Source organism: Aspergillus novofumigatus, assembly GCF_002847465.1.
Source record: "Aspergillus novofumigatus IBT 16806 chromosome Unknown P174scaffold_8, whole genome shotgun sequence".
In the NCBI taxonomy this organism is placed as follows: Eukaryota; Fungi; Ascomycota; class Eurotiomycetes; order Eurotiales; family Aspergillaceae; genus Aspergillus; species Aspergillus novofumigatus.
In genome coordinates, this window is record NW_020194281.1 from 391634 (window position 1) to 415170 (window position 23537).

The window sequence follows — 23537 nt, forward strand, 5'->3', positions numbered from 1 at the left end:
CAACAGAATTGCAATCAAATCCTCCAGTTAACGAGAGGATGTATGGTATTTTGGTTTTCAAGTCAAGGTAAGGGTCGCATACTTAGAGTGGCACTATTAGTAGGTAGGACGAGCCAGTATGAACAGAAGAGATGCATTTATAAAGTCTACCGTGAATTTGGGCCCTTTCCTTACCAAATGCTTAATGAATGCAAGTAAAAAGGGAAAATTGGAATCTTACTTCCTTGAGAGTCTCCATGGAAACATCTGGCTTGATATCCCAGAATTCAACAAATGTCCACGTCATTTTGCACTGCTATCCAGTAGCACACAGGATCGATCTTCCTGTGAATGTTCAAACTTGGAAGGCCATTAATGATAAGGGGAGGTCCTGCTTAGATAGAGTAGGAAGTCCTATTCTGTGTGGCCATCTACTGCATACTATTGGCAGCACTATAGTTTGTTCACTCAGCCAGCCACATTGATTCCTCGCTCAACATGGAGCTGGCCAGAAAATGGGCATATAGACGGCAAGCCCACTGTGGCTGAAGGGGACATCACTTGACAAACTATTCCAGCTGCGTCATTCAGCCAGCATTGAGATACTAGCCAATAGCGTCCTAGTGTGATGGATTAAGCCAGGGTCATTTGTTCATTACAACAAACACTACGAAGTACAGCAAGCAGAGACCCAGAAAACGGCCTTTGTGGAATGTGTTTTTGGGCTTTTCTGCCAGCATTCAGCAAAATCCCGATTAGATATCTCGCGGCTGAAGAAGTGGTGGTTAATGATGATTCTTTAACTATACTGTGCGTGAGGGTTTGGAGGGTGTTATACGTATATCCGCACCACTTCTGTATCAACCTGTGAACCAAGGCTTAGTAAAGATGGCGAGTGCTTATATAGCATGGACATCGAATAGTTACAATTGCCCATAGCTTGAGGTAAGTGAGTACACAAGGAAAGTTTGCCCCGAAGGAGATTGATTAAGCTTATGCTGCAGCCAAGCTTGATGACGCGGCTTTGGGAGAAAAGAATCATTCAACTGCACTAGGGAAGGAATTATGGTATGACCGAGTATAGCTGCAGAAAATTCATTCGCTCGGAGTCTCTGTTTCTGTTGTGGCTAGACTCCAGAGTCCAGACTCCGGAGATTTCAGCCGAGCTATAATGACAAGTGGGTCATAACTGCTTAGCATGGGATAAGCATGCAAGAAAACGGGGGAGAGTCTGTGCAGCCACTTAGGATTGATTTCGAATGTCGGAGTTGGATAGACTGTACGCCTTAGTGCTTATCACTTGCTGACCACCATCATTTACTTTTGGCGGGTGCTTGATTGTAGCACAGGATTGATGATATAAAGGCGAAGGGCCACGTCCAGCCGTCCTGTTTTCCTTTCTCAAGGAGCAACCGTCATCATGTACCACACAGCCCTTGCGTTGCTGACTGCCCTAAGCGCAGTACTTGTCCATGCCCAGGGATATAGTAAAGAGTGTTCTGATATCTATCTCAATGAAGGTTGGCTAGTTGCAACCTGTCCAAAGGATGACGGCAATGGCTACATCACTAGCAGCGTCTATCTGCCGAACAAGATTACTAACGATAATGCTGTGCTCGAGGTGAGTGCTCGACTGTCACCTTCTCCTGTCCTCTTATGGAGACTAACACAAAGTACAGTGGGCTATCGAGTACGTCTGTCTTGCTGTTCACCCGCATCTACTGACAGATTCAGCGGACTTTACTGGGGTTCCTGCAAGGACTGCTCGCTGACAAACGGTGGTTCAACTTTGCAATGCTCCTGCAGAGGCGCACCATCCCCGTACCGCAACACAACATTGAACCTAGGTAAGGTCCTCCGAACATACGTTGATGTGACCACTGACAGCTTTGTAGAGGAACATATCGCCAACTATGACGGGCACCTCCTTTCCAACCTCACCGGGGCCGTCATCACTGTTCCATCAGATTCCTCATATCCCGTTCCCTCGGAATTTGAGGTGGAGCTTGACACGTCAACACTGAACAACTCGTGCGCCACATATGGAGCAACGATCATACTGAATCGCCCAACAAGCTGCTGGTATCTTAACATCGGAGTAGAGTACTCCTGGGCAAACGGCAACTCGGTGAACAACCAAGGCTGGGAGATTGTGGGGTACTCGGATAAAGATTGCACAAGTGACCCAGTTGCGACCTTTACACAGGATAACCAGGGCACTTGTCTGACATTTTCGACTGGTGTCAAAGGCTTCTCGGTGACTCCCTTATGGAATGCGGACTAAGCTAGGATGGATCAGGGACATAGCCTCCCTATGATCGTTCTCAGAAGTCGGAGCTCTGTGGTTCTAGCTTCACTGACCTCCTACCTAAACGATGGACAATACTACCGAAGTGAGGAACAATACCACTATCTAAGATGAGAGTTACTGCCGCTGTTTTACCACGCTCTATCACGTAATCCCACTGGGCTGAGCAGCTCAGATCTCCACTATCTTCAGAAGTTGAAACAGATGAAAGGAATTCCTCTGCGATATGGAAGAAGCCTACCACATCTGGTTGCCTTACTCAGTACCCCACAGGAAGACAGCTGGTATAGACAAAACAGAATTCTCCTAAAAGCTCCCACGATGGTCTCAGACAAGCCGAGGAACGAGAAGCAATAGCTACATATCCTTGTTCCATTGTCTCATTCGCCGCATCTCTGGTCTAACGCAATGTCTTGGAAACAATGGCATTGTCATTGTTTGCAACTTGAGACAACAAGCTACAAGCAGGGACATCTCCGTGGAAACACATATAAAAGTCAGTCGTCTACCACAGATGGGAAGATTCTTCCCTTAATCAAGCATCGCGGTTTCAGAGCTACTTCCCTCGATTTCTCCAGCCTTGGTCAACTCTCGCCCAACTCTTCCAACCCTATATCCTGTTGACCGGGAATACTTTGTGCGTAATGACGGTAAGTCTGACCCTTTTATACCCAAACCGTGCAATATACTAACCAACGATCTAGTCCACGAACGCCCCAGACTTGGTCACAGTTGTCGGCCACCGCACCCGGCTCCCCGCCAACATGAGAGAGGTGGCAGAAATGTGGAAGAACATCCTGGTGAAGTTCTTCTCCAACCGAGAGTATGCTCCGTTCCCCTTCCGAGACACCCACTACTACATCAATCTCGACATGAACACTCACGGCTACTTGGGCCTAGGCTCCGTGGTGCGCACCCAGGGTTTCAACGCCGGCGTGCACTTCCTCCAGGTGAATTTCACGGCAGCCCCAGCCGACGGGTCCGCTTTCTCCTGGGAGGGAAACGAGCACTTTCTGAAGCGGGAGCTGCGTCGTTCGCTGCAGAGTGTGCCTGACGAACGCAAGCGCGCCATCTATGGACTGATTGCGATTGGAACATATGTGCGCTTCCACAAGTACATGCCTGACGGTCAGTTTGCTCCTGTCACGTTTGTGGATGGCAAGCAGACGCTGCATGTCCGCGGTGACCAGGCAGTCATCCGAGAATTCCTCGCCGGCGTTAAGGAAGAGTGGATGTGATGGGGGGATAGGAATGTGGTTATGGTTGAGAACTTGTGAAGGGTAACTTATATTGTGATTTTTGTGCTTTCATGCTTTTGGGTTTTTAGAATGCTGTCTCTTGCAATGCTGATTACCGTCAAGACAGAACTACGGATAAGGATGGAAAATATTGTGTATGGAAAAATAGTAGCTGTCTCCTAAAACATGCGCTTCCACTCTCTTCGTCCCTAAGAAGCCCCACACGGTAATAGAAGCAAACCTGTCTCTATTCTCTCATGCTCTATAGAGTGTGTGCCTCGTGAACAAGGGCTACCAGACGACTTGGATCGGCTCCCATAACTTCACCAACCTTGTCCCCGTTTTTAAAGAGAACAAATGTTGGCATTGCACGGATGCCGACCTCTTGAGAAATCTGCTCATGTTCATCGACATCAACTTTGTAGAATCCGACATCGCCAACCTCGGGACTATCCGACATCTTCTCGAAGATGGGTGAAATAGCTCGGCAAGGTCCACACCATGTTGCCCAGAAGTCGATTATAATAGGCTTATCGGCGTAAATGAGTTCTTTGAATTGTTCGAACCTGCCGTGTTTAGAAATTTTAGCACTAGACAATAGTCTGGGAGGAAAGAGTATTCAACTTCACTTACGAGGTGATGGCAGTAACAGGCATCTTGTTCTGCAGGCTCTCTTCTGCAGGATTGATAAATGGATGTTGGGATAGTTTGTAAAGGATAAGGGTAAGCCAAGATAAGGAGTTTAGGAACAAGAAGAGAAATAACTTTGACCTGACCTTCCTTTTATATGGTTCCATGCAGCATTACCCCTCCTCCTCCTCCTCCTCCTTCCCCCACCTTTCAGCTGTACATGTACTTGTACTATAGTGTATCTGGCTAGGTTAGTGAAGTACTCTGCAGGGTCTCACTTCAGCCGTGTGATATTTCCTTAGCTGGAGGGATACTAGCCAGATACCTCTCAGAAATAATGACTGAGCACGCCACGCTACCTGAGAAGGGGATCCACGTCATCTTGCAGATCATCCAAGCCAGGCGCTAGGTAGGTCTCTCCACATGTTTGGAGGCCTTGAAGACTTACTAAGAAGTGGATTCCGACGATCCTGCTTGGCCTTTCCCCATCATAGAATGGTGGTATTATGCAGCGTAATAGTTTCGGTTAAAATACTAGGAGAAGGCAGCAGGGAACACCAAGGGCCAAACACTGCTTGCGCTATACAATATCAAAAGGTTGTTGTTTCTTTTTCAACCCGCTCTAGGGCATCGGATGGTCATGTAGGAAGTACGGAAATGGGAAGGTGCTCATTAGCTGGTAATCTTCCTACAACAAGGGACTACTGAGTGCCTATTAGCAAGTGTGACAATACATATAATGCTTAAATAGCCTAGGCCGCATGTCCTCCTGTCATTAATTAGAGTCTTTGAATCACTTTGCTGTCAGCTTGATAAGTCGAGCTCCCATTTCAGACGGAATAGTGACTTTCAATAAACCTTTGTTAGACAGCCATTCAATCGTCGCAGGAAGCCTGGTAGGATAAAGGATCTCAGTGCTAACAGCCCTACCACAGAGTGCTTTGACAGGCAGGTCAACGGATTCAGGACCTCCTCGTCTCCAGACGGAAAGATAATAACACTTGTAAGCATCGCCATCGCGCTGCGTCACAGCCATACCCAGTGAGAACCAATCATCATGCCACCTTGGAAGACCCAAAGGCCAAAATGCGGTTGCTGTTGACAAATCAGCCCGTATATCTCTATAAACATCCATGCCCTCTTTGAGCAAATTAAACTGCTCCGGCCGAAGAAGGTCTAAACGTCCACTTAGATGGATACGACCCAGGAGACTATTAACCACGGTCATCGCATTAAGCTCGTCATCCCACGCCGGCTGCGGGTAGGCCCATATGGCCCCTTGTTCTGGAGTAACAGCGGTAGGGAGAGCCGACGCAATGGCCGGGTAGCGCTCTGGATCTTGCTGGTCGCTCGACGACTGGAGTGCGTGGACCACCAACATGGCGTAATCCATTCGCTGGGCGCCGCTGGAGCAGTTTTCGATCAGGAGGTCAGGGTAACGATCGTGCAACTCGTTTACCCAGTGAAGGTACGCCCGGTTATGCTCTAGTTGGCCGGAGCCAGGACTTGAGCAGTTGATGTCTGTCCCTTGCGTGACATCGATATTGTAGTCGAACTTGAAGTAGCCAACGGCATATTCAGTCACAAGACGGTGGATGACTGCGCTCATGTGTTCTCGGACGGCAGGATGTCGGTAATCGAGTTGATATCGGTTCTTCTCCACGACGCGATGGCCATCCCGCTGGAAGAACGCTTCGTCTGGGAGCTGCTTTGCCACGACGCTGCGGACCCCAATGACTTCAGGTTCAATCCATAGGCCGGGAATCAGTCCTTTGTTTCGGATCTGACTCAAAAGGTTCCCGAATCCCGATGGAAACCTCTTCTGAGACGGCTCCCATAGCCCAACATCGTCCCACCAACCGGAATCATCGGCGTACCAGCCAGCGTCAATCACAAAATACTCTGCGCCTGCTTTGACAACAGGATCTACAAGCCCTAAGATTTTCTCCTCGGTGGGGTCACCCATCAAACAGTTCATGTAGTCATTGAAGATGATCGGCAATCGGTCATGGTCTCGATGCTTGCGTCTGATCTGGCGTCTGTACCGGGTAATAGCTGCAAAGGCTTTCTCGTAGTCAACCTGAACATGACACAGCGCTACAGGCACGGTAGTAAACTCCTCTCCTGGAGCGAGCCTCTCCCTCCAGTCATGCTCGGTCTCTACCGGCCCACCAGCAGCTAGATAAATGCTGTCCTTCCAGTCTCCTATCTCCCATCGCCACGAGCCATTGTTCTCGACCTGCCAGAGCCAGGTATCTTTGCCGTTGACATGCTTCAGAAGCCCCATGGGAAGATGTCCTTCTGTGGAAAAGGTGCCGCGGTTGGATACCGAATAGTGCCCCAGACTTCCCCAATGCTCATCAGGCCGTCCATAGACACCACAATCATCAACTCCAAGACTGGGCAGGTCGTGTTCAACCCACTGGGCTTCTCGGAACCACGAGTTCTTTGGTACAGAGAGCGTATACTCGTGCCACCATCTCTCTGAACCCGTCGACAACCCACCAAGGACCAGCGATGTGAGCTGCGTGACGGCGAGATCTTTGTCACCACCGTTCTGGATGGTCACCATCGCACGTAGCACGGGGAATCTCTCGTAAACCGTGAGGTGCGAGGTCACCAGCAGCCCGGAAACACCATCCTTCAGTCGAACATGGAGTGTCTGGCTGTCTGCAGCGGTATCAATCTCATGGGACTGATACCGCAGACGAGCGCCGACATAGCTCCCCACGAGACTTTTGGAGGACTTGTTTCTTTCGGTTCCTTCTCCGGCCAGCCTCACCTCTACCAAGGGCGCATACGAGTCACTGAAGTTCTTGAACGCGGGGGTCGGCGAAGTGCCAGGAAGAGGCAGCACCTCTTGTAAGAAAGCTGCCCCATCCTTGTCAATACGGACTTTGACTCGAAGAGCCTGGCTTTCGAGTGATATTGTTTGAGTCGACATGTCAGGATTGACCAGTCTAGTTACTGGGGTCTCCAGGATGTCCCTGACATGGGGAATCGTATTTAAAGAGGGGTAAATATCCGCTGGGCAGATCCCGGCTAATAATGCGCCAATAGCGTTAGTCGGTTCATTTAGCATCGTTCGATAGGTTGATGTTATAGGACTAACTCTTTCAATAGAATGTAGGATAGTACACGCATTGGCCTTTGCGATCAGTATCTGGCGGCTCGATTAACGGCCACGGCCGTAGTTGCAGGATTTCGATGGATATCTTGTACAAGTCTAACTATGTACAGTTCTGGGTATATTCTTTCCGCATATACCAAATATCCTCCCCCAGTGAGTGCTACATCTCATACCCCTGCGACAAAATTACTGGAAGCGTTGTCTACCGTACGGACATGGTTCTCTGAAAGGAGAATACCGTCGCCAGCAGTTCCATCAGGAGACATATGCCGCTGCTCATGGTCCGCGTCTTTGCATCTTCCCAGGAGAAAGGTGCGGATCCGCGTGGACGGAGAATCAGTAGGACTGTCCCTGTTACTCGAGACAACACGGCTGGCTATGTGCCAACGGAGCGTAATCAAGGTCTTGAGTGAGGGTAGACATGATATGAATATTGCAACGCAGACTTCTACCGCGGACCAGTTGAGCGGAGCGACTAGAAACCCTGAATGGTTCGTTAGTCGAACCGAGCCTCTCCCAAGGAGCTAGGGGACTTACATGTATGGTCTGGACTGAAGTTTTTGATGTACGTCACGCGAATGATGCTCGTCACGCAGACTCTGAATATTTGGTCAGTAACAGCATTCGAGCAGTTCAAAGATGACATACAGTAACCCCAGCGCGAACATTAGGATAACCACGAACTTCTGGAGGCCACGAACCCGGAGCCGGAGCAAGGGAGGAATTGGCAGAACGAATATTGCAATGTCCGTCGCTAACTTGATGCCGAAGCTGATGTAGTAGAACAGGGTCATATTCAAACAGTGGCCAGTGCTGGTTGGATCCCATGCCACGTGCACGGGTCGGCACTGTAGAATGACCACTATGATCTCTTCGACGCACTCCATGATCAGCAGTATGATGAGGGCGATGCATAATGATTTGAGGACCCGCGAGGGTATGAATATGTGCATGTACAAGACGCAGAACGACACCTTGATTGTGTTCAGAGCAATTATGTATACTAATTGAGTCACAAATACAAGCTAGTGATGTCAACGGAGGTCACCGCGGACGAGTCGAGACTTACCTTGAGAAACATGGTGATAGTGGATGGATGGTCCGCGATCAGTTTGTAATGTCTTCCGTAGCCGTATCTAGTCACTGGGCCCATGTTAAAGTCAGTCGAGAAATGGGATAAGCTGACATACTCCACATTGAGATAAAACAGAGAGCAAACGTGAACATCTGCCAATCTCAATCAGCTATTTACACAGCATTTTTCGTGACATACGTGGCCATACCCAGCTTATAATACAGAGAACTGCAGGAATTAGCCCTGACCCAATGGTGGAGAGTAGTATGACTTACTGTCATCAGACCGGATCCTGTAATAGCGAAAACGCACATACAACCGTACAGCGACAGCTATACTGACGATAACTAATAGGATCACATTGCAGGCGATAACACCGGGTACTCTGGACTGTGCCAGATATGCTGTATTCGCAGCGCCCTCGAAGTGCGTGAGGTTTAGCTGGTCCATCCATATTCATTATTGAAGCAATTCTTGACTTGTATTTGGCAGGCAGCGTAGTGAACGGGAACAGTATAATAAAGCTACCTCGACGTGTTTGATGAGGCTGGAGTGATGATATCAACGGCTGTGTTGCCATAGCTCTCATCCCATGGTTCAGTCCCCAGGAAGGTTCCTAGGTTGATGTGGCGGCAAAAAATTCCACGAATGCCAATGTTTAATTCCCGCATGACGTTTTAGTCAACTGTCTTGATATTTAAAATGAGGCGCAGTGAACTCAGTATTCATCTGGGATCTGTCATTTATCGGACCAAATATAGAAAGGGGTTGGTGGCACACAGCCGCTTGCCAGTCAAGGCGAGGGGAAATAGAATGCGACTGGCTGTCTAGAGGGTAGAAGTGCCAGGCTGGCTTCACAGGATTCAATAGCGTCATATCTCGTCCCGAATAGTAATCAGCATAGGAGGTTGAATACGTAGCATTCTGGTAGTCACCTGATGATTGCTTTAGCGTTTAAGACAGGGCTATGTCTATATAACGACGCGAAGATGCTTTATTAGATGCTCAATCATCACTCTGCTGCCCTTTCCATCCCAGCCAGGCACCGGCAATCAACCCCTTACACAAAACTGCCGTCCACAAAGCCCCATCAATCCCACCGAACTTCTTGCCCACAGCCCTCCTAGAACCGTCCCGAGAAGTAAACAAACAATCGCGCCAAGTCGCCTCCTCTCCTCAACCGCAGAAAGCGACGGAAACCTGGGGTTGGAGAAAAAGTCACAGTAGACACTGGTCAGCACCACACTGGTCAACCCATTAAACTCCAGGATGCGGCTCGTCACCGCCTGTCCACTACTCTGAAACGCGACCAAAACTTGCGGCACGAGGGCTTTCCAACTGAGCTCCGAGTTTCTGGACGGAAAGTGCATGGTCACGATCGTCGCTGCGACTGCGATACAGAGCATCTGGACGGCGAACGACGCACAAAGCACCCAGCGCTGCCGCGAGGGAAACCGCCGGTGGAACGCAGCGAAGCAGAAGGAACCGAAGCAGAAGCTGAAAATGGAGACGCCGGCTTTGATCCAGCGGGTGGTCTCGTCTACGCCGATCAGGCCCAGCCCCAGGTACACGGTGTTGCCTGTTTGCATGCTCACGAAGGAGCCCCAAATAAACACGGCGGAGCTATCAAGTAGGCCAGTAATGACATAGCAGAATAAGAGTAAGAGATCTCCATAGTGAGGGTTGATTTCCGCCGAAAGATGGGCGGCGATCCGGTGGACACGCGACTTTGTCGGTGAAGTGTTGTTGTTCCTAGGTTGCAGTAACCAGTCTGTCTCGTGTGGGACCGACTGCAAATTGCGATGTCGAGGTGTCATCCTGCAAATGGTATTTCCGATGAGGCTGAGATGCGAATGGAATGTCAGCGGATGAATATCAGCAAAGCCCGACGCGTCTCTAAACGTGGGTTCTGGTGTGGAGCCATGACGTCGTATTTGTTACATTTTTTTAGCTGGACTTTCTGCTCAAAACAATCCTTCGCGTCGTAGTCTGGCATTGAGTATATCCGCAAGACGCGTTTATCTTGCATTTCACTCAATTCAGCAAATATTTATTCTTTACTGGTGGCTGACCAGGCCATAGTAACGACTATTGGTCGGTGAGTGCGTTGATGCCTGAGGCAGACTACAATAAGCAGCAGGGGGCGGAATGGCAAGATTTGAGGAAATCCAGATACCATAGATATATTATTGGGTGGATAGCCACGACGGACTAAAATAGTGCTTCGAGGGGCCTACATGAAATGGCAAAACAACATGGGTTCCCATCCGTGGCCCCGCGGCGAGATGTATATTTCCTACAGGACTGGCGGAATCATCGGACATGCTGGAACCAGTGAGCTACAAGTTAATGTATATTACAGTAAATAAGTATAAAAGCGACAGTCCCAGAATGGATTTCCTGTTATCGAAGTGCTTTCATAGAATAATTACTATTATTATATACTAATTATAATCATCCTCAGCGGGCAATTGAACCCATCACTCTAGCACCACACGTGTATCAGTTTATGCACAAGTGATAGACTACGCGAAGCGCCTCATAAAGTTAAAGCATCATAACCTCAATCAATACGGGAGCTTGTGAATCGAAGGAGGGATGTGAGTCGAATTCTTAACCTTGGGCTTTTGCACCCTATTGTGTACGCCCGTCAGCACTGCATCAGAAAAAAGATGGGACGGACCACCTACTCATTGTTTGCAATGTATCGCCTAAGCAGCCATTTTTCATACTCGGTACCAGCACAAGACTGGTCCGACGAACACGCCACGGGATCATAATTGCCATACGTGTAGAAAGCCGCCTTCTTTCTGTCCAGATCAGAGCCAGCGACGTTAGCGGGCTCATCCTTGGTCGGATATCCTCGGTAGGCCGTAACATCTCCCGGGAACCTAGACGGCTTAGCCGCTTCATTGACGAACAACCCAGCAGAGGTGTGGTCGCTATGGTCTCCCGAGCCATACGGATGGACGTAATCCTGAGAATTGATCCAATCGGGGTTGAAGTCGTTGATGATCTGCGTCAGAGTTTCGATAAGGTCGCTGCGCGTGTAGCTCGTGCCGGATTCGTCCACTGTTCTGATGGAGTTGATTTTGCCCTTCCACAGCTTCTCGAGCGAATCGTGGCCTGTACTGGCGAAGCCGTCCCCGTCGATACTGCCGTCGGCCATGTGCATGAACGCGAGGGAGATATCGCGGTCTCGAAGCGAGTAGAGAGGGATATCTTTGCCCTCTACCCCAATATCGGACTCGTCCCAGACATTGGGCATACCGGCCATTGCGGCGTAGGCCTCCATGGCGCCTGCTTGTCGGCTGGTCCAGTACTGGGAGTCCCGGCCTGCGTCGCCAGCGGTTAGGTATACAGTGCGGACATGCCGGCCTGCGGCAATGTCATTGAGGATGTCTGGGTTTTGGAAGAGGAGATCATCGTCCTGATGGGCGACAATGTTGAGGGTGCGCGCTACTGCGAGGCCTGATAGAGACAGGAGGCTGAGGAAGCAATAGGCCTTCATTTTGGGAATAGCAATGGATCAACGTAGGATTAGAGTCTACAGAACTGAGACCATAGGTCTCGGCCAGGCATACTACCAGATCAAAGGCCTTATATATGTTCTTCATGCACAATATTATCGCGTATATTATCGCGTGAGACGCATAGCACCTGTTGTTTATCAAGTGATGCGATTGCATTCTTTGGCCTTGTCACATTCCAGCCACAACGCCCCTGTAAACAGACTTGCAGATCACCATTGTCATTTGTCCCTTGTTTTCTGATCCTACCAATTAGAAGTACCTTATTTTGGGCGCTGGCATTTAGTCCTACGAGAAACAGGATTCGCGGGCATACTTATGATTCTGTCCGAGTGTTTTCCGCCTACGCGAATATACGAGCCATGAAAGTCCTTATCGTCCCTTATATATCCCTCTATACGTAACTTAATTGATGTCGAAGGACAGTCAAATTCTTGGTAGCGGCAGCATCCTTTTGTAGCTGTCATTTATTGGATGGAGAGCGCGTAAATCTGGTTTTATAGGGACTGGATATAGTACCAATCTGCGGCATCAAACCCTAGCCGACTATTGTCGACCCCAATCACATCATGTTGACTCTTTCCAAGAGCACAACTTTGCTAGCATAATCCGTGCTAAACGAATACTGCAATCCAAGGTTCATCAGCATATCGCCCGAATACGGTCCCTGCTCATCGACACGGTACATCGCCCGCGGATCCAGCCCCTGCAATCTCACCCTCGGCATGGTATGATTAATATTCGGGCTAAGCTGGAAGTAGAACAAGACCGCCTTGGCTCCATCTTCCGAGACACACAGCACAGCAGGCCAATTCGACTCCTCAGGCAGACTAAGCCTCCACATATCGCCTTTCAGCACGATCGGGTTGACCTTCTCCGCCAACGCAATCAGCTCCGGAACCGCAGTTTTCTCCTCAGGGCGCATCTTCAGCGGGTCGAGCTCAAGCCCGAACGATCCGCCCATCATTGCAACGTGCGCGCGGAATGTAAGCGGGACCGCTCGCCCTGTTTGGTGGTTCGGCACCGCGGAGATATGCGCGCCCATTGCGCTGGCCGGGTAGACGAGAGAGGTGCCCATCTGGATGAAGATGCGTTCCACGGCGTCGGTGTCGTCTGATGTCCAGACCTGGGGGAAGTATTGTAGGATTCCCGGGTCGAAGCGCCCGCCACCAGAGGCGCATCCTTCCCAGAGGATGTCGGGGAAGCGTGAGGTGAGGGCGTCGAAGACGCGGTACATTCCAAGCATGTAGGCGTGGTTTGCGGCGGGGGAGGGCGTCTCGTTGATAGCCCGGTTGTGGTCCCATTTTACGTAGCTGATGTCTGCGCTGTTCAGGATGTTGGTGATGGCTTCGATAATGAACTCTTGTACGTCGGGTAGAGCGAGATTCAGCACGAGCTGGTTGCGTTGTTCGGTGCGTGGGTATGAGCCTGCGTGGAGCACCCAGTCCGGGTGTTCGTGGTATAGGCCTGATTCTGGGTTCACCATTTCTGGCTCAACCCAGATACCGAAGCGAAGATTCTCAGACGAGTTGGCCACCTTCAAGGAGGTGATGGCTTTCACGAGGGGTTCAAGCCCATTAGGAAATCGTGTTGGATTGGGAATCCAGTCGCCCAGACCGGCTGCGTCTGAAGTTCGAGGGTATTTGTCGCCAAACCACCCGTCGTCCATGACGAAGAGCTTTACACCCAAAGCAGCGGATTCCTGTGCCATGCGGTACATGTTCTCCTCGTTGATGTCGAAATACAACCCCTCCCAGCTGTTCAGTAGGACCGGTCGGTTGTCCGTAGCGAACTTGCTTCTCATAAGGTGATTGCGATACAGGCGGTGCAGAGAGCGCGACATGCCTCCTAGCCCGTTTCTTGAGTATACCGATACACACTCGGGAGAGGTGAGGGTTTCCCCCGGAGCTAAGGGCCAGGATAGCTGGTTTGGATGGAAACCCATAGACACACGTGTCAATCCCTGCGAGCCTTTTTCGACATTGGCAGCAAAGGAGCCGGTGTATACCAGTGAAAATCCCCAGGCCTCGCCCTGGAACTCGGTAGTAGAGTGATGCGCCAGAGCTACGAAGGGGTTGTGCAAGTGGGACGAGAACCCTGTTGTACTTCCAAATCTGTCCAGCTAAGTCAGTATAGTCTGTTTCCGTTGGTTGTATCGAGGTCTTACCCCTGTATGCCATAGTCCACCTTGCGCCTCTGCCGATGCGCTTCTCTCGCCCAGTCCCCTCTGAGACCGATCATATCAAACTCCTCGCATGGTAAATCCACACTCGTACTAGACAATGCCTCGATCGAGATCGCGCCCTTGCCCTTGTTCGTGATGCTCACACTCCGCACAATGGCGTCGTAATTTGGGAATATGGAGTACTTTAGATCTGCTGCCACCTCGCTATGCTGGTCATACAAATGCACCACCAGCGTCGAGACATCCTCCTCTGTACCAAACGTCGCCGGCAAGCCAGGAAGCGCAGGCTTTCCCTTCACCACGGTATGGGAATCATACCGGAAAGCCGAAACAGTATGTCCCTGTGACTGGCGGATTAGAACTGCAGGGACCCGAAAGTCTCCGCGGCCTTGGTCCGGGAACTCGCGTCGAACGCGGTCAGGCATACCGGTCCAGCCATTGATTATGGGAGCTGGATCGTCCGGAATAGGCCCACTGACGCTGCCGCCGAAGTGATCGGAGCGCAGATCACCGGTGGTCTCGTCAACGTGGAATCGGTAGGAAACATTTTTGCCGTTAAGGGAGAAGGTTTTGCCTTCGACGACAATAGCTGTCACCGAAAAGGTTAGAAATAGTGCGGAATTTTGGGAAACTTGCTATCAATGGGACAAGCTTGATCAACGTTTGCTTACCATTGGCAGTTGGCGATTTCTGAGCCATTGTGTTCTTCCAGAAGAGGAAGCGGAGGAGATGCTAGACGTGCAGTGACTAAGTGATGCTTCCAACAGGAAGGATCCAATCTGATATATCTCTGAAGTAGTCAGCCCCGCGGGGCAGCTTGGAAAGAAGAAAATAAACAGAAGCTACTATCGACCTTACCATCTAACCTTACCGGTCCAGATGGCAGCTGAAAGCGGGCTGATTCCCCCACTATTGCTTCTAACCGAAACGGCCACGGCCAACGGCCCGTCGATTGATATAGATTACTGCTTATCCATTTAGGCAGTTCGCTTTGACATTCCTGTTCTGAAGATAGGTTATTCACTTGCTATTATCTGAGGTATATAAAATCTACTCACTGCTACTATCTAGACACCCTTGCAAATGCCTTCATTGAATTATTCTGATGCTATATAAGGGAATATTAATATTAATTCCAGCTTTCGGTGCCTCCAGCTAGGCCGAAAAGGCCATTATATCCAGGCCCTCGTGGTCTCATCGACCATATCGTGTCTTCATGAAGCCCCTGAAAGATGAAGCTTCATGGATTCGTAGCTATTTAACTAGCCGATGCAGATGTCCCTCAGATCATCGTAGGGCCGTCTGACCAACGGTAGAACCTCCGAGACACATATATACCTTAAAGGAAAATGCTTTGAAGATTGCGCTCCCCCTACAACTACTAGACACGCGTCCTGTCCTTCCATAGCCACGTTGAGACGCCTGTGTCGCTGCCTGGAGAAGATTCCTTCTCTGAGCAATTCCCATCTTGCTACTTCGCTTTACCTTGCCCTTTCACTCTCCCCACCATCGCAGGAGATAATCGCTTGGCCTGGAGGAGCCGATCTGTTACCTGCAGTTCCGCTGCGTATTGCATTGCCGGATTCCTCCCCACAGTTCTTCAGCGAGCTTCTCTGCGTGTGCGCCCTTTCAACTACCCTTCCCCTCAGGTATATCCTCGGGCCTGTTAAGTCTAAAGGAAACCAAGGATACCATGAGAGTTACACAAAGCTAAGCTCATTCTAAGGGTCCGTAGCCCCTACTATGTTCAGCCCTCTAGACTTAGTAATGCCGTGAGCTAGTAGGTGGTTGAATCTAGTAGCGCAACTAACGGACCCGGAGAGAGGCAGTTCCGCAAGTAGGTTGGGTTGGAGGGTTGATTAGTAGGGATCCCCCCTACCTTATTTGGCAAGCGGATATCCTTCCTGAGAAACGTTTTATTACACAGCAGTATATCTGAAGAAATTTTATCGAAACCGAGTCACGTCTGTTGTCCGTCGGAGATACTCATCTTCATATTCAAGGATCAGCCGCCCTTCAGAAACATCTTCGGCAGAGGAGATCAAACATACCAGCAAGATTCCATGTTCTTGTAGCGTGGACAAGGATGCGTCGGAAAGGCTCTTCATCGAAGTGAAACGCCAGCCCATACGACTGTTTGGGATATCTGACTGCGAGGACAGCTTCTCCCGTGCACATCACGGCTGGTAGGGGTACACAAGGTATCTTTCTGTTAGGCTCAAGGGCGTCAAATTTGGAGCAGATATCTCCGACCATCTTAATATAAGTCGTGATTGCAAGGAAGGAGGTATCCAGATCCGAGGATGAAATTGCTCCACGAGCTGCTCGGGATAGACGGTCTTGATGGAGAATTATTGCAGACCTAGTATATTTCAGTGACCAGGCAACCTCAAATAATACCAGAGCACGAACGCTAAGCAAATGGCGTTTGCCCCACATAGGACTGCCCAACTCCCGGGCGTTTGCTCGAATAGGGTCTCCATGAATTGCATCAGTGTGCGGTCGAGAACTGCAAATTGTTGATAGGACCAATCAGCGTCACTTGACCGGCAAAGCAACTGAACTTGTCCGAGGATGCGGGATGTCTGGATCTCACGGGCAAAATAACACAAGGGAACCTGAAGCGGCGTCGAGAAAGACGGATGAGAATTGCCTGGCAGCTGTGTTTTCGGTTTATAACAAAAGACGTCGTCTATCGGCAGCCGAAAATTGGCGTCGGGCTCTTCTACTGCGCGTGGCGCCCGAAACTCAGTCGCTATTTGACAGATGATCCTGATGCATCTCGTCTCAGTAGCAATCATGGGAGTAGAGAATAGGTGGCCTACCGGTCTAACATGTATAATCCACACCAGACTCTTCTTCGTTCCTCGGATTCAACCCACCCATGGGAGACATTCCTCATCCTGTTGGACATGATCAATATTCAAGCGGAGAGTGTATCCCAGCCTGGCGCAATTCCCAACGCTCTCAGAGGCCTCGTTGAGCCGGGAAGCTCTCAGCTCGTACAATACCAGCAACAATCCACTCTGCACCATCTCCAATGAAGGTTCCCGTGGGAGCTGTAGAAAGGAAAATAAGTATTTGCCAATCTGGTAGATCCTCGTCCGGTGAGTATCGTTGCTAGATTGATCATGTGAGCCAGTAACCATAAACACTGTTAATAGGAGCATTGCGGTCTCCGCGCAAGGCTTGCGATGAGACAGACGTTTCCGAAAACCTGGCTCTATGATCACTGAGAACCAGGGATGGATATCGCAAAAGTATTCCTCAAGCACTCTCTCCACGGATACACATTGCTTCGTCAGGGTTTCCATGACCAGACCGACAAAGTAGTTGTCCATACCTACACGCCGCGAACTGATATTGTGCCAATGGGGCTGTAAGTCCTGAAAGCTGCCGGGGAGCCACAGCTGATCCTGAGTGACTGGCACATGGAAGAGGAGGAAATCAGACAGCGACAGTCGGGGAGTGTCCTCGGTTTGTGTCACATTTCACGAACAGTCGCATGATAGCTTTGATCTTTGCCAGTGTCAGCAACTTAAAGTCAATGGGAAGATAGTGAGAAATCAGACTTGATGCATCGACTGCAAGACGTTAGCGTCTTATCGCATCTTCTCTTCTGACTGCCTCCTGTGTCTATATTCTTTATGTAAAGCATGACCGAGTCACTAATATGGAAAGTTATATCTAGATAACTCTAATTATGGTTAGAGTTGCATAACCGAACCGCAAAAATCGAACCCAAACCTCACCGAACTCGCAGCGGTGCGGGGTCGGGGCAAGCCTAGGGAACCGCTTCGGGTTCGGTTTCTCTACCCCCAGAACCGTTTCGGGTTCGGTTAAAACCGCCAGTTACGGTTTTTGCGGTTTTATCGGATTAGGTTAACCAACCCGCACCGTTTTACCTAGAAATCACTGAATTCTAGATATTTTTAATTGATACTAATATCACTGGATAGCCTGAATCAAGGGCTATCTCGGTAATATAAATATTATTCAAAAGCGCCTAGTGGTTGCTGAGATATAAGGGAATAATTATCTCTGTCATAGGTTGGTTAGAAAGTAGTGGTGGTTTACATATGTATGCGACCAACTGCTGACAACCCCATATTTAAAAATGATTTTTTAATCACCACCCATTCAAACCTATAGATATTGAATTCATATTTTAGATCTAGATTAGTATGATGATAATTACCATATATTTCATATAAAAATCATAATTTTATATAAGCATGCTCGATAGGGGCGACAGAGGGGTCCCCGAAGGGGGAATGGTAAGGGTTAAAACGGGCAAAATTAGCAGTTTAACCAACCCGAAATCGAACCGAATCTAACCATGGTTAGTTAGTATAGGCCTAGCTAGGCAGGGCTAGCTAGGCCTAGTAGCGGGTTTTGCAGTGAAAACTGTAACTGAATCACATCGGGTCCGGGTTTGGTGTGGGTTCTAAATTTTGAACCCGAAACCGCAGCGGTTCGGTGCCAACTAGGCTTGAACCCGCCCGAACCCGCACCAAATGCAACTCTAAATCTACTAATAAATTAGATAGTGTTAAATCCTTTACTATTTACTTTTTGGATAGCCTAATGGTTGGCTATTAATATAGACATCCACTAACTAATAATATTACTATTATTATTAGTAAATATACCTGTAATCTAACTATGGGAAGAATTTACCTTCTTTGTGGGAGAGTGATTAGGTTACCATCTATATCTATAGGCTATAGCAGACTTTACTGCTAAATTATATTACCCATTAAGAAGACTATGGAGTGCTACTACCTAGTGCTATAGCTGTTGCCCATTACATACCACTCGTAGGGCTATAGAATCAGGTAATGAGGGAATAAATAGCAACTGGTTCTATGGAGTGTTAGTAACTAAATCTAACCATAGTTAAATATTTATCTGCTTAAAGGAAGTAGTGTTCTAGGCAGCTACTAACCACAATACCAAAAAGGTTCCAATGATGATTCCCCTTGAATCATCAAGCCTAGAACATGCTTATATACCACCAACCCCCTAGGCCGTCTGCCCCATGACATCTTTCCACCTACCAAAAGTAGTATAGTCTAAAATTATATGTATAATATAGGTAGAATGGGTATCCATAACCTAACCCGCATGGGTTTCAAGGCAGGTTACTAATATCATGAGTTAACCCAAACCCCATGTGGGTTGGATTGAACCCCCTGCGGATCCATCCAAACCCAACCCACGACCAGTCTAGATGCAACCTGATGCACACCCCAGACACCCTATAGAATAATGTTGGATAAGGGCGGCTAGCTGGCCGCGCTAAACTATCTTCCAACCAGTGCGCGCTAGTGCTTGCGAAGCTACTGTAGATGTTGTCCCTGGTGCAATGTTAAATGGCCTGGTCCCTGCGCGGCGGTTTCAGGTCCCTTGGTTCCACGCCCACGCCCGGACTGCTTGGGACTGACTAGTCTGCGAGTCACACAGCCGAGCTCCTCTGGAAGCTTGAGCGTCTCATAATCTACGATCTACGAACGTTGATCTACAGGCATCTGATTTAGCGTCCAAATTTGTTACGTCCGGAGAGCTCGTCATACATCAACCCAGATGACTTCAGACAGGGAGCTTCTCTATCCACTGCCGATTCTTGAAAGTTGATTTTCTACGGAGAAATCGGTTAGTGGCAAATGTGTTGAAAGACACAATTAAGGATATGAGAGCCTAGACTGATGGGAACCATGTCCAGACACCTTTTTAGCCTAGTGGTATTATATTTCAATAAAATGCAACTCCCAGGGATTAGCGTTTAGGAACAGCGCTAGCAGTGAGCTAGCATTACTCGAGAGTCGAGGGTGAGCTCCGGCCGGATCCGCGAAGGAACTACGTACTCCGAGTAGAGATAAATTCCCAATCTCACACTTCCTAGATAAAATGAATTGGTTCATCAACCGTACCAAGACGACTTCATCATTCGAACTCAACCTCCATGGAGGGCCTCCAAGCAATCATGTCAAATCTCCCTATTACCTCATTTCCATGTTTCAATATCTCCGCCTGGTCAATCGTCCCTTGTGTTCTTGCTCTTCTGGCATGGCTAATCTGTCTTTCTTCCCTCCATCTATTAGACTCAGCCAAAGCCGCTCAGATGTTTCCAAAGACCTCGGCGGCTGGTGGTGAATTTCCCTCGAACGCACCAGAGGCATGCTTCCCTCGAATCAGAGCTCTCAAACATGCGCATGAGACGGCTGAGAAACTGAACACCTTGATCGAAAAAGGGGCGGGGGTACCTGGCCGCCCCGTGCCTCACATGGCGATGCCTGGCCAGCCGCCCTGCAGGCCTATCATGATATCTACCTCACCATGGCACCGCTCCTACCAACCACGGAGGTTCTTTGCGACGATAAAGCTAACGCGGACCGCATCAACGCTTTCAGAACCAGGATGAAGACGCTTCTGCGTGAGCGAATCAACCTCGCTGCGGTTGAGAATATTCTCGGCTCCGGCAAAGACAACGTCTCAGCAGACGCATGGAATGGGTTCTTCAGCTGCATTGCAATTTCTAGACATGCCTATAGGTACAGTAATCGCCCCCTTCCATATCCAAACCCGCCTGAACAAAAAGCCAATATGGAAAAGGTGGGCCACCATTCCAGTTGTAAAGGCTGCCCAACTAGACAAGCTTATCTCCTTCCCCACCGAACTGGACATCCCCTGGAACCACCTCCAGAAGCGATACGATGTGGTATCTGCTGGTGGAAATGTCACATCGAATTACTTCTGCAATTTCACGACGGACGGGTCCCTCGTATACCCAATCAACCACGGGATGTCCGATCTCATTAAGACGGCAGAGTATAACTTCGGGCATATTTTCCCCACGATGGAAAAATTGGTTAATGTCCCTGCTTCCTTCACTCTTTTCAGATCCACGCTAACCCCCTTGCCAAAAGGCACTTCCAATATACGAGCACATTGTGGCTGCCACCATCGCCTTTACCTCTTCTAACATCCCCACCACACTCAACCACCTACGTGCTATTAACGTCCACCTCCGCTTTCCCCTCAAAATCTATTACGACACCCTCACAGACGCTAAAATATCCCGCAGTGTTTGGATGACCTATGTGCAAGGTTTTCAAGGCTGGGGAACCGGCCACCACACCGCCAATGGCGAATACATCGAATACGACGGTCTATCGGGGAACCAGCTCCTGCTGCCCATGATCATAGATGCTTTCACCGGGATACCGCTGTACTTGACAAAGGAGAACATGGAGCGATATATCCCTGTGCAGCAGCGGGAGTTCGTGGATTCTGTGCGGAAGCATAGTTTTCGCGAGGTGGCGAGGGAGAGAGGGTTGATGGACGTTGAGGGGGAGATGTTGAGGATTGTTAAGCAAATGCGGGTGAGTTCCCCTCTTCGTCTTCGGCATGGGCGATTGTGTGGGCCGGTGCTAACGTTGAGTGGTTGATAGGTGTTTCGGGCGACTCATCGGTCCAGAGCTAAGCCATATTTGAGCCTGCCTGCTCCTGAGAGGTTTATCATGACTGCGGGCAAATCAGTGCTGGAGAGCAGTACCATCCAGAATCTTAGGGCGGCTTTTCACTTCCTAGATACTTTTATGGTGAAGAGGTTGAAACAGACCGTCTAACGTGTATTGCCAGATCTTAAAGAGTACATATGAGAGAATCAGCATAGTATAACGCTTCAACTTTGACTTAGGTGGAGTAGGCAGGCTGCCGAAGCACCAGCTTCTCTTCATGGCATGCAAGTTACACACTGCGACCTTTCACCAAAGAACTCCCTTCTCGACTGCGATCTCAACCTGAAGATTGCGGACTTTGGAGGCGCTTCTTTGTGCGGTGAAGAGCCATCAGCTACTCCGGCAACAAGGTTTCGAAGCCCCGTCTATCCGACGGCCATCGGCTTAGCATCGGCTAGAGGGGAACTCCGCATGGGAGCAGAACCTTAGTGCGAGAGTGAAAGTGCCTAGATACTGCCCAGTGCCTAAATACTTCCCCTCGTACTTCTCCTGCCAGAAGGGTCCATGATTACAGTTACAGGTTGACCCCGCTCGACTCCAACTTTAGTAGCCGGATCGGTGGCTTGGCCTTTGATCTAAGAGGTCTAGATCTTATTAGCGTGCAGATTGACATGCAAAGGATCATGACTAATCACATTCGAGTGAGTATTATTTCAGGAGTGAACGATCCAATGTAGCGTGAGTTGCCTTGATGCTAGAAGTATATGGTTGGGTGCGTTTTCGATAACCATCCTGCCTTGCCCGTTTGAATCCCCTCCCCAAGCATCGCCGCATCGCCCGACAACAGATTCTGTTCCGGGAGACCATGTATCGACGTCTCGCCCCAGAAGGTCCTCCCAGGAGTTGAAAGCGACGCATCTTTGTTTGTGCTCGTCCGAGGATTGGCTTGCATGCTCGACGCCGTTACCTGACAATCCAATCGATAGCTATCCGGTGAATTCGTTCTGATCAACATTCCAGACGTATTGCATGGCTGAGAATTCCGACGCTGTGTTGCGCTATCTGCGGACTGAATTGCATCAAGAGGCATTGTCCGCTGCGCATCGCTAATGTTGTTGTTCATTATGTTGAATTCATCCCTCTTCGCGTCCAACCAGCGCTCCAAATCAGATGGTTCACGAAAAGGGAATTGCGTCCATTCTTCCATTCGTGCAGCCTTCTGTTTCGGTGATATGTCTGCCTTCTGTGAAGCGCGAATGAGGGTTGAACCATTCATTGCGCGTAAAGTTGTAAGCGCTTCATATAAAGCGAGCTCTGTGTCTGCGAGTCGCATTTCTAGTTGATTGATGTAGCCTAATGGTAGGCCCCTGCACAAGCCATCAGGAACAGGATTATGGGCGAAGACGGCAGACTACCTACCTCTTCCCGCTCTCTGGGTAATTGCATTTTGACGGGTCCGCTGAACACTGAGAGCAAAATGGACTGGCAAAAGTTATTTGGGTCCTGTGGCATTCAATAGCATGTATGTGAACGGTTATTCATACATATTACGGTCGCACTGGCTGTATGTTAGTGCCATGTCAAGTCCGAGGACCACGACTCAACTCGCCTTGCATTTTCTTTGTCTGCATAGCTCGCAGGAAATTGGACTGACCGACTCGGCTTCTGTATACCTCTTACCATTAGCAGATCTTTTCGAGAATCGTGATGGCTGCAGAACAACCAGGAAGCGGAGTACCGCCATTATACGGACTCTCCACAACTGACGAAACAACGCGCTAAAATCACGACGACTACCGTACCTGGAGGCATGTTGCCCACTGAATAAAATGGCAATTCAATCGTCGACAGATCCGGTTACGCAACAATACAACTCACGAGTTTGGAGTTGGCTGGCGGACTTGAAAAACTCCGGTGGACCACGTGACATCCCCGCAAATCCTAGGATTAGTCATTCACTCTGCCTCCACAACTCGTGGAGGGTTGAAGTCTTCGCAGA

General features: G+C 49.3%; 10 protein-coding genes across 10 annotated transcripts; 3 read left to right on the forward strand and 7 right to left on the reverse strand.

Annotated features, from left to right (window-relative positions):
* Positions 1-1391: 1391 nt before the first annotated feature.
* P174DRAFT_395470 (uncharacterized protein) lies at positions 1392-3525 on the forward strand (the record flags this gene model as incomplete). The annotated part of the gene is made up of 3 exons (XM_024823687.1): positions 1392-1600; positions 1877-2236; positions 2992-3525. Exons 1-3 carry the CDS (start codon positions 1400-1402, stop codon positions 3523-3525), a joined length of 1095 nt encoding a protein of 364 aa, XP_024678639.1. The 5' UTR covers positions 1392-1399.
* Positions 3526-3706: 181 nt separating this feature from the next.
* P174DRAFT_445073 (thioredoxin family protein) lies at positions 3707-4270 on the reverse strand. Its single transcript, XM_024828242.1, has 2 exons — positions 4159-4270; positions 3707-4091 (listed from the first exon to the last, which is right to left on the reverse strand). Exons 1-2 carry the CDS (start codon positions 4179-4181, stop codon positions 3788-3790), a joined length of 327 nt encoding a protein of 108 aa, XP_024678640.1. The 5' UTR covers positions 4182-4270; the 3' UTR covers positions 3707-3787.
* Positions 4271-4948: 678 nt separating this feature from the next.
* On the reverse strand, positions 4949-8438 carry P174DRAFT_506882 (putative Melibiase subfamily; the record flags this gene model as incomplete). Its single annotated transcript, XM_024831336.1, has 5 exons — positions 4949-7318; positions 7459-7769; positions 7823-7884; positions 7934-8259; positions 8355-8438. 5 exons carry the CDS (start codon positions 8436-8438, stop codon positions 4949-4951), a joined length of 3153 nt encoding a protein of 1050 aa, XP_024678641.1.
* An 857-nt stretch (positions 8439-9295) lies between these two features.
* On the reverse strand, positions 9296-10205 carry P174DRAFT_506883 (YoaK family protein). Its single transcript, XM_024831337.1, has one exon. The coding sequence runs from the start codon at positions 10175-10177 to the stop codon at positions 9413-9415; it is 765 nt and encodes a 254-aa protein (XP_024678642.1). The 5' UTR covers positions 10178-10205; the 3' UTR covers positions 9296-9412.
* A 511-nt stretch (positions 10206-10716) lies between these two features.
* On the reverse strand, positions 10717-11871 carry P174DRAFT_463529 (uncharacterized protein; the record flags this gene model as incomplete). Its single annotated transcript, XM_024830279.1, has 2 exons — positions 10717-10774; positions 11051-11871. 2 exons carry the CDS (start codon positions 11869-11871, stop codon positions 10717-10719), a joined length of 879 nt encoding a protein of 292 aa, XP_024678643.1.
* A 581-nt stretch (positions 11872-12452) lies between these two features.
* P174DRAFT_377738 (alpha-galactosidase) lies at positions 12453-14774 on the reverse strand (the record flags this gene model as incomplete). Its single annotated transcript, XM_024822776.1, has 3 exons — positions 12453-14004; positions 14058-14664; positions 14747-14774. The coding sequence occupies 3 exons, from the start codon at positions 14772-14774 to the stop codon at positions 12453-12455; spliced, it is 2187 nt and encodes a 728-aa protein (XP_024678644.1).
* Positions 14775-15825: 1051 nt separating this feature from the next.
* P174DRAFT_515264 (putative C6 transcription factor) lies at positions 15826-17733 on the reverse strand (the record flags this gene model as incomplete). Its single annotated transcript, XM_024832154.1, has 6 exons — positions 15826-16065; positions 16127-16437; positions 16488-16847; positions 16901-16941; positions 16988-17468; positions 17648-17733. 6 exons carry the CDS (start codon positions 17731-17733, stop codon positions 16022-16024), a joined length of 1323 nt encoding a protein of 440 aa, XP_024678645.1. The 3' UTR covers positions 15826-16021.
* Positions 17734-19952: 2219 nt separating this feature from the next.
* P174DRAFT_445075 (uncharacterized protein) lies at positions 19953-21761 on the forward strand. Its single transcript, XM_024828243.1, has 4 exons — positions 19953-20629; positions 20691-20946; positions 21005-21460; positions 21530-21761. The coding sequence occupies exons 1-4, from the start codon at positions 20415-20417 to the stop codon at positions 21704-21706; spliced, it is 1104 nt and encodes a 367-aa protein (XP_024678646.1). The 5' UTR covers positions 19953-20414; the 3' UTR covers positions 21707-21761.
* P174DRAFT_445076 (uncharacterized protein) lies at positions 21348-22256 on the forward strand. Its single transcript, XM_024828244.1, has one exon. The coding sequence runs from the start codon at positions 21821-21823 to the stop codon at positions 22025-22027; it is 207 nt and encodes a 68-aa protein (XP_024678647.1). The 5' UTR covers positions 21348-21820; the 3' UTR covers positions 22028-22256.
* P174DRAFT_445077 (Zn(II)2Cys6 transcription factor domain-containing protein) lies at positions 22257-23371 on the reverse strand. Its single transcript, XM_024828245.1, has 4 exons — positions 23148-23371; positions 23083-23096; positions 22958-23020; positions 22257-22905 (listed from the first exon to the last, which is right to left on the reverse strand). The coding sequence occupies exons 1-4, from the start codon at positions 23280-23282 to the stop codon at positions 22293-22295; spliced, it is 825 nt and encodes a 274-aa protein (XP_024678648.1). The 5' UTR covers positions 23283-23371; the 3' UTR covers positions 22257-22292.
* Positions 23372-23537: the final 166 nt, after the last annotated feature.